Source organism: Rutilus rutilus (assembly GCF_951802725.1).
Source record: "Rutilus rutilus genome assembly, chromosome: 2".
In the NCBI taxonomy this organism is placed as follows: Eukaryota; Metazoa; Chordata; class Actinopteri; order Cypriniformes; family Leuciscidae; genus Rutilus; species Rutilus rutilus.
In genome coordinates, this window is record NC_140210.1 from 59,471,580 (window position 1) to 59,489,261 (window position 17,682).

Consider the following 17,682-nt stretch of genomic DNA (forward strand, 5'->3'; position numbering starts at 1 on the left):
CACTGCGCGCGCTGCGTGATTGACGAGGGAGAATCTCGCGCACATCCAAAATATACTTTTATTCATAAAATATTAACGATAATATTAGCTTTTTTAGGGCCTGATTGTTATAATGGATAACAGTATTTGTAGCTGAATAAAAAAAAAAAAACTAATTTAAATTATTACAGCTTTTTAAAACCTAAACTAAACTTGAACCTTGTTCTGGTTTTGTTTCCTTATTAGCCTACCAAGACCTTACATTAGCATTTTACGTTTTATTGTTAAATTTAATATTTTTTAAACCATGCATAAAATGTAAATATCATAAAATTTCATTTATCATTAAATATCTTTAAATAGAAAGTAATTTATTTGCATGTTAATTAACTGATAATAAATTGACTTTAGTGATCAAGTACAATTAACACAAATGTAGAGAGAAACCAAATGATAAAAAAAAACAGTCAGTGATGATCACATTTAACACCATAAACTTTAATTTAACCCTTCAAGTCTGAGAACAATCAAGAAATCCCTGAATACTGCACCAGGAGCCATACTTAAGTGATCATGAAAAAATAGACAATTTCAGCAAAACCAACAGAAATACTTCTTTTTTTTTAACTATTTCTCTTTAAACCCTCATAAAGTCCAAATGTGCTGCTGAGAATCAGAAGAACATCTTCATTGATCGCTCATGTCTGTAATGACAATCATTATTAATCACCAGAACATGAAATATGAGCTGGACGTGTTCTTGAGCGGTTTTGTGAGATTCTGCCATGATCTCGGTCTGTCACTCATCAGGAAGCTTCGCACTTCCCTTCATGTCTTCCTGACACTTCCCGCAGCAGTCTATGAAGCTCCGCCCCCAGCAGGGACGCTGACTCCGCCCCACTGTCTGACTCCTCCCAGGGAGCGTGGCTAGTGTGCTGCAGAACGAACCGCAGCAGGTTGGGAACCGTCATGGGTGTGTTTTCTGGAAACTTGACACTCATCTGCTTCCTGCAGGAGACAGTAACGTGTGTGAGAATATTTACACTGTACGGAAAAGAGTTTTACACTTTATGATGGGGTTTTTGAACCTGTGTCGGGGGAAGAGCAGCACGGAGGGCAGATGATCCACCATAAACTCCCAGGGCAGATCATTACGACCAACATTCACTCTGAAAACAACAAGAACAGTAATAAACGAACATGATTATCATGACTAATGTGAAGTGTTTGCAGGTGCAGTTCCACACCTGGCCACCGTGAGGGCGCTGTTTCCCCGGAAGAGACGGGCCAGTTGAAGAAACACGTGATTGAGAAGCGAGCAAAAGCCACACCAGGTCGAATAATACAACAGCAGCACGTCCTGATGAGACAGAGAGAAGATCACAGTTATTGCCTGTCGTGTGAACGCTAATATAGTCATCGTTCTTGGTGTGGACGCTAATAATAATAGTCATCGTTCTTGGTGTGAACGCTCATGTAGGGTTGTAACGGTATGAGATTTTCACGGTATGATAATCGTCTCAGAAAATATCACGGTTTCACTGTATGCGGTATTAAACAATCATTAGGGACCGTTCGGTATTTATGGAAGGGGCCACCGGAGGAAAATAGGGGAGGGTCATGTCTTTTTATTCTTTGTTGATGGGAGGGTCATCCAACTTTTTTTAGTCTAGGGGGAGGGTCACCCAACTTTTATAATCATGAAAACAGCAGCATTTCAAACTGGCTTGTTTGGTGCTATTTTTTTCCATTCAGCTCCATGTTGATCTTGCGTTATCAGCCCCCCTTCGATATCAGATGGGTCTGACCCAACAAAAATCCAGTTTGGCACTGTTTGACAGTGCACGCGCACTTCAGTACGCGCTCAGGAAAAAGTGCATCATGTCAGAACAGAACGCCAATGAAATGTTTACCCAGCAAAGCTTTAAAGCACGAGCATGGTTTAAAAAACAAAACAAAAAAACAATGGCTATCTGAACATCTTTGCCAAGCGCAAACCAGTACAGAAGTAGGCTAATCAATAAATTATCGCGGAGGGTCATGCCTTTTTTCACAATCATTTTGGAGGGTCATAGAACAATTTATTGCTGGCGAAGGGAGGGTCATGTCTTTTTTGACAACAGATCTCAAAACTCCTCCGGTGGCCCCTTAAAGGGACTATGTGTAGCTTTTTAGGTATTTTATTATCTAAAATTAATATTTTTATTAATAAATATGCCCTCAATGGTGTACAAATACCTATGCCAATGATCAGACTAATCCTCGAGAGTCCTGAGAGGCGCTTGTCACTGCCGCGGCAAGTTTAAAAGGATGCACTGCACGGTTATTTATACACCGTTCATTCATACATACATATGAGTCACAGGATAAGGAGTCCTCGTCATCGAAAAAGTCCAAAATAGACCGTAAAAGGAAACATGACCGGAGATTACAAAAACAAGGGTTAATGTCGGGATCGCTAATGCAGGAGAAAGCTTTCAAAAGAGACGCTGAAGTTGCCCGCTTTCTTCTCGACAGGTAAGTCAATGTTACGGTCTTAATTACAAGCTTTTTTTTCATTGTTTGGTTGTGTACTTTATTATAGACAGTAGAACATTTATAGTTAAAAGTTAAACAGGCTCTTTGATGAATAGCAGCTATTGAGTAGTAACGTTAGAGAAGGCTCTGATGATGATGATGATATCTAACAATGCACGTATTTCAAAAAATATAACGAGTAAAGAAGGCATTACTACTAATTACCATAGTTAATGTTTTTCACAGTCAGTAATTTATACTGTAACATTCTTTTTTTCGTTGTTTCAAGTTTCAGTTTGTTTTAAATAACAAACCTGTTCACCCGAAGGAAAACTCGAAGTGCTATTATTAGACATCCTGTCATAGCTTTTTGGTACATAACGGCTACCGTAGATGCAACGCGCATTTGAAAAAGTGAGGCGCTGGAGAGCATTATTCGTTTGAATGCAAAATACAGTTTCACCACTAGATGGGAGAAATTCCTACACATTGTCCCTTTAAATAAAAAACGAACAGTCCCTTATTATTATAATAATCATCATCTACAATGACCCTTAAATGAAAGTATGAGTCTACCTTTTGAAAAAATAAAGCTGCACATCTCCCATTTGAACAAACATGTCTAATCTATTGAATTAAAACCTTAACTTATTTTTATTCTTAATTTATCAATTATTATTTAAGATAATTATAAGATTCTTATGAAATGTATTCTATTTCCTCAGAAATTCTGGGTTGTCTGTTATAATTTGTCTGGATTCTATGATTTAATACAAATATATTATTGAAAATGCAATCAGATGAAATGTAACAACTTTTGTTTGTCTGCAGATCTGCACATCAGAGGTTTACTAAATTAAAACACAGGCTATATTGTAAATATAGAAAAATATTCTTTCTTATATAAAAATGTCTGAAATAATGTTTAAATAAACTTTATTATTATTGTTGTTATAACTGTAAGTTGGCTACATTCTATTGTACAATAGTAATATATTTCTTTAAGCTAAACCAAACTTTTATTTTGACAAGTTGTTCTAAACTCCTATGAGTTTCAGTCTGAGTGTATTTGACGATGATTCTTTGATAAAAAAATTATGAAATGCTCATTTAGTTCTCTCAGCAGCACTGGATATATTCATGTGTTCACGTCCTCATTTAGTGAGTGAGACGACATACGCATTAAACACCATGAGCGTCACACACACTTGAGTGTGTACTAGGCAAAACGACGCTGCTCATTCACACAGACACGCAGAACAAGCAGAATATAGATTTACAGTATATAGTTTTTTTTGCGCTGTATATTAATAGACACTAATATAGTGATTTGATTTACTGCACAGCTATATTTAAGATTTATTTATCCATCTATCAAATTGCGCATTTTACGTGAAATCTGCGTTATATTGTAAATTCCCTCTGCAACACGGAAATAATATGGGCCTTAAGTTATAAATGGAGCTTTATCTGCATGGAGGGATGGTGTTCGCGAATATGGGGGATCATGTTCGACGTATTTCCTCCTTTTGCAGCCAGTCTTCGTCCATATTTCTGAACACAACTGGATATCCATCTTCAAGGAAAACCCCGCATTTGTTTTTCGGATACTCGAAGTATTTCCACAGTGCAGATTTTAACTTTTTTTTTTTCGACGGGGGATAGAGATTAGAATTCGCAGCCTCTGTCTCAGACATTTTCTCCATTGTAGGGTATGGGTGGAGTGGAAAGAAGTTGCATATGTGCAGGAGAGATCTGGTGTAATTTTTTTTCCAAAACCGTGGATAAGCGAATGTTCACGATATGATAATCGTAAATGTTAATATCGTGATAAACCGCCATACCGGTATACCGTTACAACCCTACGCTCATGTAGTCATCGTTCTTGGTGTGGATGCTAATAATAGTCATCGTTCTTGGTGTGGACGCTAATATAGTCATCGTTCTTGGTGTGGACGCTAATATAGTCATCGTTCTTGGTGTGGACGCTAATAATAGTCATCGTTCTTGGTGTGAACGCTCATGTAGTCATCGTTCTTGGTGTGGACGCTAATATAGTCATCGTTCTTGGTGTGGACGCTAATATAGTCATCGTTCTTGGTGTGGACGCTAATATAGTCATCGTTCTTGGTGTGGACGCTAATAATAGTCATCGTTCTTGGTGTGAACGCTCATGTAGTCATCGTTCTTGGTGTGGACGCTAATATAGACATCGTTCTTGGTGTGAACGCTAATATAGTCATCGTTCTTGGTGTGGACGCTAATAATAGTCATCGTTTTTGGTGTGAACGCTAATATAGTCATCGTTCTTGGTGTGAACGCTAATATAGTCATCGTTCTTGGTGTGGACGCTAATATAGTCGTCGTTCTTGGTGTGGACGCTAATAATAGTCGTCGTTCTTGATGTGAACGCTAATAATAGTCGTCGTTCTTGGTGTGGACGCTAATATAGTCATCGTTCTTGGTGTGGACGTTCATATAGTCATCGTTCTTGGTGTGGACGCTAATATAGTCATCGTTCTTGGTGTGAACGCTCATATAGTCATCGTTCTTGGTGTGGATGCTAATATAGTCATCGTTCTTGGTGTGGATGCTAATATAGTCATCGTTCTTGGTGTGAACGCTAATAATAGTCATCGTTCTTGGTGTGAACGCTAATATAGACATCGTTCTTGGTGTGAACGCTCATATAGTCATCGTTCTTGGTGTGGACGCTAATAATAGTCATCGTTCTTGGTGTGAACGCTAATAATAGTCATCGTTCTTGGTGTGGACGCTAATATAGTCATCGTTCTTGGTGTGAACGCTAATATAGTCATCGTTCTTGGTGTGAACGCTCATTTAGTCATCGTTCTTGGTGTGGACGCTAATATAATCATCGTTCTTGGTGTAAACGCTAATATAGTCATCGTTCTTGGTGTGGACGCTAATAATAGTCATCGTTCTTGGTGTGAACGCTAATATAGTCATCGTTCTTGGTGTGAACGCTCATTTAGTCATCGTTCTTGGTGTGGACGCTAATATAATCATCGTTCTTGGTGTGAACGCTAATATAGTCATCGTTCTTGGTGTGGAAGCTAATATAGACATCGTTCTTGGTGTGAACGCTAATAATAGTCATCGTTCTTGGTGTGAACGCTAATAATAGTCATCGTTCTTGGTGTGGACGCTAATATAGTCATCGTTCTTGGTGTGAACGCTAATAATAGTCATCGTTCTTGGTGTGAACGCTAATATAGACATCGTTCTTGCTGTGAACGCTAATAATAGTCATCGTTCTTGGTGTGGACGCTAATATAGACATCGTTCTTGGTGTGAACGCTCATATAGTCATCGTTCTTGGTGTGAACGCTAATAATAGTCATCGTTCTTGGTGTGGACGCTGATATAGACATCGTTCTTGGTGTGAACGCTAATATAGACATCGTTCTTGGTGTGAACGCTAATATAGACATCGTTCTTGGTGTGAACGCTAATATAGACATCGTTCTTGGTGTGGACGCTAATATAGTCATCGTTCTTGGTGTGGACGCTAATATAGTCATCGTTCTTGGTGTGAACGCTAATATAGTCATCGTTCTTGGTGTGAACGCTCATATAGTCATCGTTCTTGGTGTGGACGCTAATATAGTCATCGTTCTTGGTGTGGACGCTAATAATAGTCATCGTTCTTGGTGTGGACGCTAATATGGTCATCGTTCTTGGTGTGGACGCTAATAATAGTCATCGTTCTTGGTGTGGACGCTAATATAGACATCGTTCTTGGTGTGAACGCTCATATAGTCATCGTTCTTGGTGTGAACGCTAATAATAGTCATCGTTCTTGGTGTGGACGCTGATATAGACATCGTTCTTGGTGTGAACGCTAATATAGACATCGTTCTTGGTGTGAACGCTAATATAGACATCGTTCTTGGTGTGAACGCTAATATAGACATCGTTCTTGGTGTGGACGCTAATATAGTCATCGTTCTTGGTGTGGACGCTAATATAGTCATCGTTCTTGGTGTGAACGCTAATATAGTCATCGTTCTTGGTGTGAACGCTCATATAGTCATCGTTCTTGGTGTGGACGCTAATATAGTCATCGTTCTTGGTGTGGACGCTAATAATAGTCATCGTTCTTGGTGTGGACGCTAATATGGTCATCGTTCTTGGTGTGGACGCTCATGTAGTCATCGTTCTTGGTGTGGACGCTAATAATAGTCATCGTTTTTGGTGTGAACGCTAATATAGTCATCGTTCTTGGTGTGAACGCTCATATAGTCATCGTTCTTGGTGTGAACGCTAATAATAGTCATCGTTTTTGGTGTGGACGCTAATATAGTCATCGTTCTTGGTGTGAACGCTCATATAGTCATCGTTCTTGGTGTGAACGCTAATAATAGTCATCGTTTTTGGTGTGAACGCTAATATAGTCATCGTTCTTGGTGTGGACGCTCATGTAGTCATCGTTCTTGGTGTGAACGCTAATATAGTCATCGTTCTTGGTGTGGACGCTCATGTAGTCATCGTTCTTGGTGTGGACGCTAATAATAGTCATCGTTTTTGGTGTGAACGCTAATATAGTCATCGTTCTTGGTGTGGACGCTCATGTAGTCATCGTTCTTGGTGTGAACTAGTGTTGCTTTCGTCAACGAAAATTATGACGAAATATTGTCGTCAACGAACCGTTATCACCTGACGAAAACGAGACGAGACTAGACGTAAATGCATGGTCATGTGACGATGACTAAAATACATGCATAATGCAATATCGTTGACGAATAAAAACGAGACTAAATGTGGTTTAAAAAACAAAAACTATGCTAAAATGTCTCTTCATTTTCGTTGACCAAAACGAGACGAGACGAAATGTTATAACGTCACGACGAATGAGAGAGTTGTGCGTGAACCCATAGCTTTGTCGGCTTTAAATTCTGGATTGCGATCTGGTCACCTGATTATCAGCGAATTTAACAATATATTACTCCATTAGTTATTCTATTAAAATGTCTCATTGATATATTTGACACATTCATAATCATTACTTTTGCCGGTTCTTTGTGAAAGCTGTATGTTATTGGCAGCGTCTCTGGTTACATGAACGTCGCATCAGCGCCAGAACATGGAGATTTTATTTTAGAGAATATCGCACAACCTATTCAATATTCTATAATTAAATAAACTAATCGAATATCAAAAAATAGTGACTCATCCCTGCATGGAATATCTTGTAGCTTTTCCCAAATCTTCAGTCTCATTCACCCATTTTCTAAAGGTAGCCTATTATAAACGTTTCTTGGTTCGCTTTTAATTAGGCCTATTATATTCGTATTCTTTACCATGGTAAAGTAGAAAAACGCTGTAGGACAGATAGCCTACATTTGTAGTTGCATGTCAAATTCTTTTTAACACAGTGCTTGTTATATTAGACATAGGGCGCGAGTTTAGCTGTAAAGCGCGTTTCACACGTGCGGGTGATTTTTAGTTTCACTTTCTCTGGCAGCGCAATCTCAAACATAGCCTAAATATCTCGCCCTTGTGGAGGATAAAAGTCGCTCTTCAAACCAATTTACATCAAGTAGAAAACACGAAGATATCATAAAGAGATCGATATCTTCGTGTTTTCCTGCTCGTGTCCCACATCCCTCTCAAAGCGCAGAGTGTAGCCTATATCACGCGTCTTTGTGTGGAAATATAAAACAAGGTTTTTTTTTTTTTTAAATAACCCCCCTGTAAGAGATAGCCCAGTGGTCAGGGAGAATAATTTGAACAAGCGGGCAGAGGTTCAGTGGATCTCCAAACGGTGGTTTATTATAATGAGAGAAAAATAATAATATTTACATTGAAAGGTACAAACAGGACAAAACAAAAACTGCAACAATGTGCAAAAAGGCTACACCAAATAATTCGGTCCAATTCGCAACAGCATCACACCTCCAGCCTTAAACAGACCAAGACTGCCTGATAGTCTCTATAGTTCCCTATTTATAAGGGCTAACTCCACCCTCAGCCTATTCCAAATGAACAAGCAGGGAATACACATACAACACATTATACACCAAAAAAATAAAAATAATAAAACACTAAACATATTCACAAATAACACTGTGTAAACCCATGGGTACTTAACCACCAACACACTAAACCAAAAAAAAAGGAAATGAAAAGGGAAAAATTGTTTACCAGATATTCCCCCACCCCCATACAAAATTACCAATGGTTCAGTCCAATTAGGCAATGCTAATGCTACAAAAACATGTTTGAATCAAACGGACTGTTTGATGGTGCAGCATGGGATGAGACCAGTAGGCCAACAGCCAAAACAAAGTTTTGGGGGTAATTCTTTCAAGAAATAAAAGGTAATTCTGATTGCAATTATACCTGGTTGTGAAGTTATTAAAGAAAATTAATCATTGAGTTAAACAGAAAACAAAACGTATATCAGATTCATTCCAAATGGGGGAAACACATTACAACATCATTCTGATCTTAAAAGATGGTAAATGCCGGCACAATCAGATAGTGATGTGTGCATGTGTATCAAGTCCATGTAATTCATGTCCTGTCACCAAGCTTAACTTGTGACATTTTCCCCCCCTTCTCCAGACACCTCGTGAGGTGTCCGTGAAAGATAGTCCGCAGTACAGTTTTGGGTGCCTGATCTATAAAGGACTTCAAAATCAAATGGTTGAATAGCTAAAAACCACCTTGTAATCCTGGAATTAGTGTCTCTCATTTGCCCCAACCAGGACAGGGCCCGATGATCAGTTTCCAGTCTAAATTTTCGGCCCAGCAAATAATAACGTAGGGAGTCCAGGGCCCATTTAATAGCCAAACACTCCTTCTCTACCGTAGAGTACCTAGACTCACGGGGAAGGAGCTTCCTACTAATATAAGCCACCGGTCTTAATTGTCCTGACTGCCCCTGTAACAAAACGGCTCCAATGCCGTGCTCAGAAGCATCGGTTTGCACAGTAAACTCCTGTTCAAAATCAGGACTCTGCAGTATTGGCTCCTTGCATAGAGTGTCTTTTAAGCCCTGAAAGGCAAGTTCACATTCATCAGTCCACACCACCTTGTTTGGTTTGTCCTTTTTGGTGAGACTGGTCAGTGCAGCAGCTTGTGCAGAAAAGTTTGGTATAAACCGTCTATACCATCCACTGAGTCCAAGGAAGGACCGCACTTGTTTCTTCGTCTGTGGTCTTCCAGCAGACTTAATAGCCTCAATTTTGCTGACTTGAGGCCGAATCATTCCATGACCCAGAACGAATCCCAGATATTGTGTTTCTTGCTTGGCCAAAAAACACTTATCAGGGCGAAGGGTGAGTCCTGCACTTTTAATCCTCCCTAGAACATCTTTCAGATGAAGCAGATGTTCTTCCCATGACTTGCTATAGACGACAATGTCATCTAGATAAGCCGCTCCATATCCTTCTGTACCTCGTAGGAGCTGATCCATCATTCGTTGAAAGGTGGATGGTGCCCCATGGATGCCAAAAGGCAATACCCGGAAATGGAAGTGCCCAAATGGTGTTCGGAAGGCTGTCACTTCCTGACTCTCTGGGGTCAACGGAACCTGCCAATAGCCTTTACACAGGTCTAGGGTGCTGATGTACTTAGCTCGTCCCAGTCGTTCCACAAGATCATCTACCCTGGGCATGGGATAGGAGTCAAATTTACTGACACTGTTTACCTTCCGAAAGTCCAAGCAGAAACGAAGGCTGCCATCCTTCTTGGGCACCAAGATGACTGGACTACTCCACTCACTGGCAGATGGCTCTATGACCCCCAGATTCTGCATGGATTCTAACTCCTCTTTAAAGACAGGCAAGAGTCGTTCTGGTATTCTGTAAACAGGTTGGCGAATGGGTTTAGCATTGTGCAGGGTAATGTGGTGTGATACCATTTTGGTCAGACCAGGTGTCTCTTTGAATAGACCCGGTGGTATCAGGTCCAGTAATTGCTTTTTCCCATGTTCGGACAGTTGGCCCAAATCTAGTTGAGCAGATTGGCGAGGAAGAGGGAAGTATTGTTCCTCTACCTCCTCTTCGTCCTCCACTGCTCGAATGAACAAGGTTTTCTCTGGGCTTGATTCACTGGTGCTAGTTGGAGAAACAGAGGATGGAGGTCGCACATGCCATCTTTTCAGTAGATTAACATGAAATGTCTGCAATGGCTTACTTCTCGATGGAATGTAAACTTCATAAGTGACTGGGCCTACCTTCCGTTGGACCCGGTAAGGGCCCTGCCACTTGGCCAGTAGCTTGTTTTCTGAAGTAGGCAGAAGTAACAACACCTCATCTCCTTCTTCAAAGCTGCGGGTTCTGGCTGTTTGATCATACCATTCCTTTTGACGTGCTTGGTTCTGAAGAAGGTTTTTTCGAGCCATAGCTGTAGTTTTCTCCAACTGTTCTCTCATCTTTAGGACATAAGAAATAATGTTTATTTGACCTGGCTTTGCTGATGCTTCCCAGGACTCTCTTAAAACATCAAGAGGACCTCTGACTGGGTGAGCATAGAGGAGTTCAAAGGGAGAGAATCCTGTTGATGCTTGGGGTACCTCCCGATACGCAAACAACAGGTATGGCAACCACTTGTCCCAATCTTTTCCAGTCTCTGAAACAAACTTTTTCAGCATATTTTTTAGAGTTTTGTTGAACCTTTCAACCAAGCCATCTGTCTGAGGATGATAAGGGGTAGTTCTTACTCTCTTAATTCCTAAGAGTTGATAAACCTGGTGTAGGGTGCGACTCATGAAATTTGGTCCTTGATCTGTTAGGACCTCCTTAGGTATGCCTACTTGAGTGAAGAACCTGAGAAGTGCAGTTGCTACCTGCTTAGCAGTGACTTCTCTGAGAGGATAAGCCTCGGGATACCTAGTGGCATAACCACAGATAACAAGAATGAACCTGTTCCCTGACTGGCTCCTTTCTAGTGGACCTATCACATCTACTCCAATACGCTCAAAAGGCATATCAATGACAGGTAATGGGTGCAGCGGTGCATAGGGAGGTTTATAACTAGTTGTGAGCTGACACTCGGGGCAAGACTTACAGTACTCTTTCACTTCAGTATACATCTTAGGCCAGTAAAACCTCTTAGAAACTCTCATAAGGGTCTTCATGAAACCTAAATGACCAGACCAGGGAATCGTATGTCCGAGCTCAAGCACCTCCTTCCTGTATGCTTTAGGTACAACCAACTGAGTTCCTTCCTCCCTACTCTTCCTATAGAGAAGGCCCGCCTTGAGAACATAGGTTTCTCCCAGGCCATGCAAGAGACAACCCTTTTCAGTTTGCTTAAAGAACTCCACCAGAGAGGGGTCTTCCTTTTGTAACTCAGCTAAGTTGTTGGGTATAGTTACATCAGACTCGGTTAGTTCAGGTTCCCCTAAATCTAGATCAACATGGTCAGCGTTGTCAATAAGTCCCTTCACCTCCTCCCTACGCCTCGCTAACCTCTCTTCATCAGTGGGCTTAAGCTCTGCCTCTATGTCAGCAGTTGAAAAAGGCATCTCATTCAAAACATTAATCTCTGTCTCCTGCCTTTTATGCTGGGTTTGGGCCCTTGTAACTACCCCACACCAAGTGCTGCTCTGCACTAGATCTGACAAAATAGGGACATCAGTACCCAACAAAATGGGGAAGGGGAGATTGGTGGCTACCCCCACACCCATCAGATAAGGCTGGTTGTGTATTTCAATATATACATCTGCTGTGGGTAACTCTGTTCTATCTCCATGTACACAGACAATGGAGACGGTTTCCTCCTCATTCCACATATCTCTAGGGATGTACTGAGACTGTACCAGCGTACGGGAGCAACCTGTGTCTATTAGGGCAGTGAGTGGTTTACCATTAAGCAAGACGGTTATAGTGGGCTCTGGGTTGTGGGCATGGGTGGGGGAATGATTAGGACGGGGCACCCAACAAAGACTGGTGGTTTTGGGCTTTTTCAAGGGGCAAAAAGGGCTAGTATGACCACGTTCTCCACAATTAAAACACACAACATCGGTCCTGTCAGAATGTTGTCCTCCTTGTGGGGCCTTAGCAGTATAAGTCTTATTGTGGATGGGCTTCAGGATCTTGGCTGGACTAGTGGTATAAGAGTTTAAACCAGCCCCAGTTCCTTCAGACTTACCCCTGCCAGGATGTATCATGCCTGCATATCGATAGTTGCCAGGGCCTTTTCGTGCTGCAATGTAGGCCTCCACATGTGTAGCAGCTTCTTTAGCAGTGAAGGGATTCCTTTCTTTGACCCAAGTCCTTATTTCCGGGTAGAGCACTCGCAAGTATTGCTCTAACACCAAAGTCTCCATAATGTCCTCCTTGTCGCAGCTGTCAAACTCTACCCATTTGCAGAACAGATCCTTGAGGCGTACATAAAGTTCTCTGGGAGTTTCCTCTACTGGAGTCTCACGCCCTCGGAATCTCAGTCTATAGGTTTCAGAGTTGATTTCATATTTTGACAAGATTGCCTGTTTGACCGCATTATAATCCTGCGTCAATATTGGATCCATAGAGACAAAAGCACCCCGTGCTTTACCAGTCAACAGCGGGATAAGGCGTATAGCCCAGTCCTCCTTTGGCCATTTTACGACTTCTGCGAGTCGTTCAAAGGTTGTGAGGTACTGCTCAATGTCGTCGTTGTCTTCCAGCCTTGTCATACGTAGCTCTTGGTCCATTACTCGAGCTGATTTACCCGAAGTAGACACACCAGCCCTGGTGTGTTCAAAGTCAAGCTGTATCTGGCTGACCTGATGCTGGAGGACCTTGTATTGTTGTTCCCGACGGGCCGTTTCTCTCTCTTGCCTGTCATCACGATCTCGCTGATATTCCATAAAGCTCTGGAACATCTTAGAAAGACTGGTGATGGCTGCTTCTCCTCCAGATGAAGTAACTTCAGCAGCAGACGAACCTCCACTTGCACCTTGTCCCAGATCTTGCTCATTGCCCTCCTCAGGCTGACCCCTCAGCTTTGGTGGCATCTCAATGAGCAAAAATAATCCAGCTTGTTTATGACCAGGGTTATCCCACTTCTGACACCAAATTGAAAGAGATAGCCCAGTGGTCAGGGAGAATAATTTGAACAAGCGGGCAGAGGTTCAGTGGATCTCCAAACGGTGGTTTATTATAATGAGAGAAAAATAATAATATTTACATTGAAAGGTACAAACAGGACAAAACAAAAACTGCAACAATGTGCAAAAAGGCTACACCAAATAATTCGGTCCAATTCGCAACAGCATCACACCTCCAGCCTTAAACAGACCAAGACTGCCTGATAGTCTCTATAGTTCCCTATTTATAAGGGCTAACTCCACCCTCAGCCTATTCCAAATGAACAAGCAGGGAATACACATACAACACATTATACACCAAAAAAATAAAAATAATAAAACACTAAACATATTCACAAATAACACTGTGTAAACCCATGGGTACTTAACCACCAACACACTAAACCAAAAAAAAAGGAAATGAAAAGGGAAAAATTGTTTACCAGATATTCCCCCACCCCCATACAAAATTACCAATGGTTCAGTCCAATTAGGCAATGCTAATGCTACAAAAACATGTTTGAATCAAACGGACTGTTTGATGGTGCAGCATGGGATGAGACCAGTAGGCCAACAGCCAAAACAAAGTTTTGGGGGTAATTCTTTCAAGAAATAAAAGGTAATTCTGATTGCAATTATACCTGGTTGTGAAGTTATTAAAGAAAATTAATCATTGAGTTAAACAGAAAACAAAACGTATATCAGATTCATTCCAAATGGGGGAAACACATTACAACATCATTCTGATCTTAAAAGATGGTAAATGCCGGCACAATCAGATAGTGATGTGTGCATGTGTATCAAGTCCATGTAATTCATGTCCTGTCACCAAGCTTAACTTGTGACACCCCCAACCACCGCCGGTAGTTGGTCCATTACCGCGGTGGTAAAAAAAAAAACAACCTGCCACCGTCACAGCCCTAAATATAGGCCTACTAAATAGCCTATAAGATAGCCTTGTTTGAAATTCTATATTGACTGGGTTAAATAGAATCGCATTACTAAAAAGAGACTAAAATACAATTTTCATTGACTAAAACTAGACTAAAATGTCATCAGTTTTCGTCGACTAAAACTTGACTAGACTAAAAAGAGTATGAATGTGACTAAAACTAATAAAAACTAAAATGACAGCCTGACACAAAGACTAGACTAAAACTAAAATTAAAACAGGCTGCCAAAAACAACACTAGTGTGAACGCTAATAATAGTCATCGTTTTTGGTGTGGACGCTAATATAGTCATCGTTCTTGGTGTGAACGCTCATATAGTCGTCGTTCTTGGTGTGGACGCTAATAATAGTCATCGTTTTTGGTGTGGACGCTAATATAGTCATCGTTGGTGTGAACGCTCATATAGTCATCGTTCTTGGTGTGAACGCTAATAATAGTCGTCGTTCTTGGTGTGAACGCTAATAATAGTCGTCGTTCTTGGTGTGAACGCTAATATAGTCATCGTTCTTGGTGTGAACGCTAGTATAGTCATCGTTCTTGGTGTGGACGCTAATATAGTCATCGTTCTTGGTGTGGACGCTAATATAGTCATCGTTCTTGGTGTGGACGCTAATAATAGTCATCGTTCTTGGTGTGAACGCTAATATAGTCATCGTTCTTGGTGTGAACGCTAATATAGTCATCGTTCTTGGTGTGGACGCTAATAATAGTCATCGTTCTTGGTGTGTACGCTAATATAGTCATCGTTCTTGGTGTGGACGCTAATATAGTCGTCGTTCTTGGTGTGAACGCTCATATAGTCGTCGTTCTTGGTGTGGACGCTAATATAGTCATCGTTTTTGGTGTGGACGCTAATATAGTCATCGTTGGTGTGAACGCTCATATAGTCATCGTTCTTGGTGTGAACGCTAATAATAGTCGTCGTTCTTGGTGTGAACGCTAATATAGTCATCGTTCTTGGTGTGAACGCTAGTATAGTCATCGTTCTTGGTGTGGACGCTAATATAGTCATCGTTCTTGGTGTGGACGCTAATATAGTCATCGTTCTTGGTGTGGACGCTAATATAGTCATCGTTCTTGGTGTGAACGCTAATATAGTCATCGTTCTTGGTGTGAACGCTAATATAGTCATCGTTCTTGGTGTGGACGCTAATATAGTCATCGTTCTTGGTGTGAACGCTAATATAGTCATCGTTCTTGGTGTGGACGCTAATATAGTCATCGTTCTTGGTGTGGACGCTAATATAGTCATCGTTCTTGGTGTGAACGCTAATAATAGTCATCGTTCTTGGTGTGAACGCTAATATAGTCATCGTTCTTGGTGTGAACGCTAATATAGTCATCGTTCTTGGTGTGAACGCAAATAATAGTCATCGTTCTTGGTGTGGACGCTAATATAGTCATCGTTCTTGGTGTGAACGCAAATAATAGTCATCGTTCTTGGTGTGGACGCTAATATAATCATCGTTCTTGGTGTGAACGCTAATATAGACATCGTTCTTGGTGTGAACGCTCATATAGTCATCGTTCTTGGTGTGAATGCTAATATAGTCATCGTTCTTGGTGTGGACGCTAATATAATCATCGTTCTTGGTGTGAACGCTAATATAGTCATCGTTCTTGGTGTGGACGCTAATATAGTCATCGTTCTTGGTGTGGACGCTAATATAGACATCGTTCTTGGTGTGAACGCTAATATAATCATCGTTCTTGGTGTGAACGCTAATATAGTCATCGTTCTTGGTGTGAACGCAAATAATAGTCATCGTTCTTGGTGTGGACGCTAATATAGTCATCGTTCTTGGTGTGAACGCTAATATAGTCATCGTTCTTGGTGTGAACGCTCATATAGTCATCGTTCTTGGTGTGAACGCAAATAATAGTCATCGTTCTTGGTGTGGACGCTAATATAGTCATCGTTCTTGGTGTGAACGCAAATAATAGTCATCGTTCTTGGTGTGGACGCTAATATAATCATCGTTCTTGGTGTGAACGCTAATATAGACATCGTTCTTGGTGTGAACGCTCATATAGTCATCGTTCTTGGTGTGAATGCTAATATAGTCATCGTTCTTGGTGTGGACGCTAATATAATCATCGTTCTTGGTGTGAACGCTAATATAGTCATCGTTCTTGGTGTGGACGCTAATATAGTCATCGTTCTTGGTGTGGACGCTAATATAGACATCGTTCTTGGTGTGAACGCTAATATAATCATCGTTCTTGGTGTGAACGCTAATATAGTCATCGTTCTTGGTGTGGACACTAATATAGTCATCGTTCTTGGTGTGGACGCTAATATAATCATCGTTCTTGGTGTGGACGCTAATATAATCATCGTTCTTGGTGTGGACGCTAATATAATCATCGTTCTTGGTGTGGACGCTAATATAGTCATCGTTCTTGGTGTGGACGCTAATATAATCATCGTTCTTGGTGTGGACGCTAATATAATCATCGTTCTTGGTGTGAACGCTAATATAGACATCGTTCTTGGTGTGAACGCTCATATAGTCATCGTTCTTGGTGTGAACGCTAATATAGTCATCGTTCTTGGTGTGAACGCTAATATAGTCATCGTTCTTGGTGTGAACGCAAATAATAGTCATCGTTCTTGGTGTGGATGCTAATATAATCATCGTTCTTGGTGTGAACGCTAATATTAGATTAGATGATTAGATTCAACTTTATTGTCATTACACAAGTACAGGTACAAGGCAACGAAATGCAGTTTAGGTCTAACCAGAAGTGCAATAGCAGCAAGTGCAGGATATACAGTGGTTCATAAGTGCAGAACATGGATATGTACTGAATAAATATAGAGTTGAATACTATTATAAACAAAAATTTACAGATAGATTGTCCTATGAATATAATATACAGATAACTATTACTGTGAACAGAATTTACAGCTAGATATGTACTGAATATAATAATATACAGATGGCTATTACTATAAACAGAATGTTTACAGATAGATATGTACTGAATATAATATACAGATGGCTGTTACTATAAACATAATTTTACAGATAGATATGTACTATGAATATATATACAGATGGCTGTTACTATAAACAGAATGTGAGCATAATATACAGATGGATATTACTATAAACAGAATTTTACAAATAGATATATGTATAAGTTAGGCTAATGAGCAGTATAACAATGGATTTAAAGTAGTGC

General features: G+C 40.6%; 1 protein-coding gene across 4 annotated transcripts in view; it reads right to left on the reverse strand.

Annotated features, from left to right (window-relative positions):
• Window positions 1-456: 456 nt before the first annotated feature.
• txndc11 (thioredoxin domain containing 11) overlaps window positions 457-17,682 on the reverse strand; it is a 34,262-nt gene continuing 17,036 nt past the window's right edge. For all 4 annotated transcript variants that reach the window (XM_084402518.1, XM_084402519.1, XM_084402521.1 and 1 more), the window contains 3 exons: window positions 1,227-1,339; window positions 1,068-1,148; window positions 457-987 (listed from right to left, as the gene is read on the reverse strand). In XM_084402518.1, coding sequence (XP_084258644.1) covers window positions 786-987; window positions 1,068-1,148; window positions 1,227-1,339 — 396 coding nt within the window. In that variant the 3' untranslated portion in view covers window positions 457-785. The remainder of the gene's footprint in view (window positions 988-1,067; window positions 1,149-1,226; window positions 1,340-17,682) is intronic.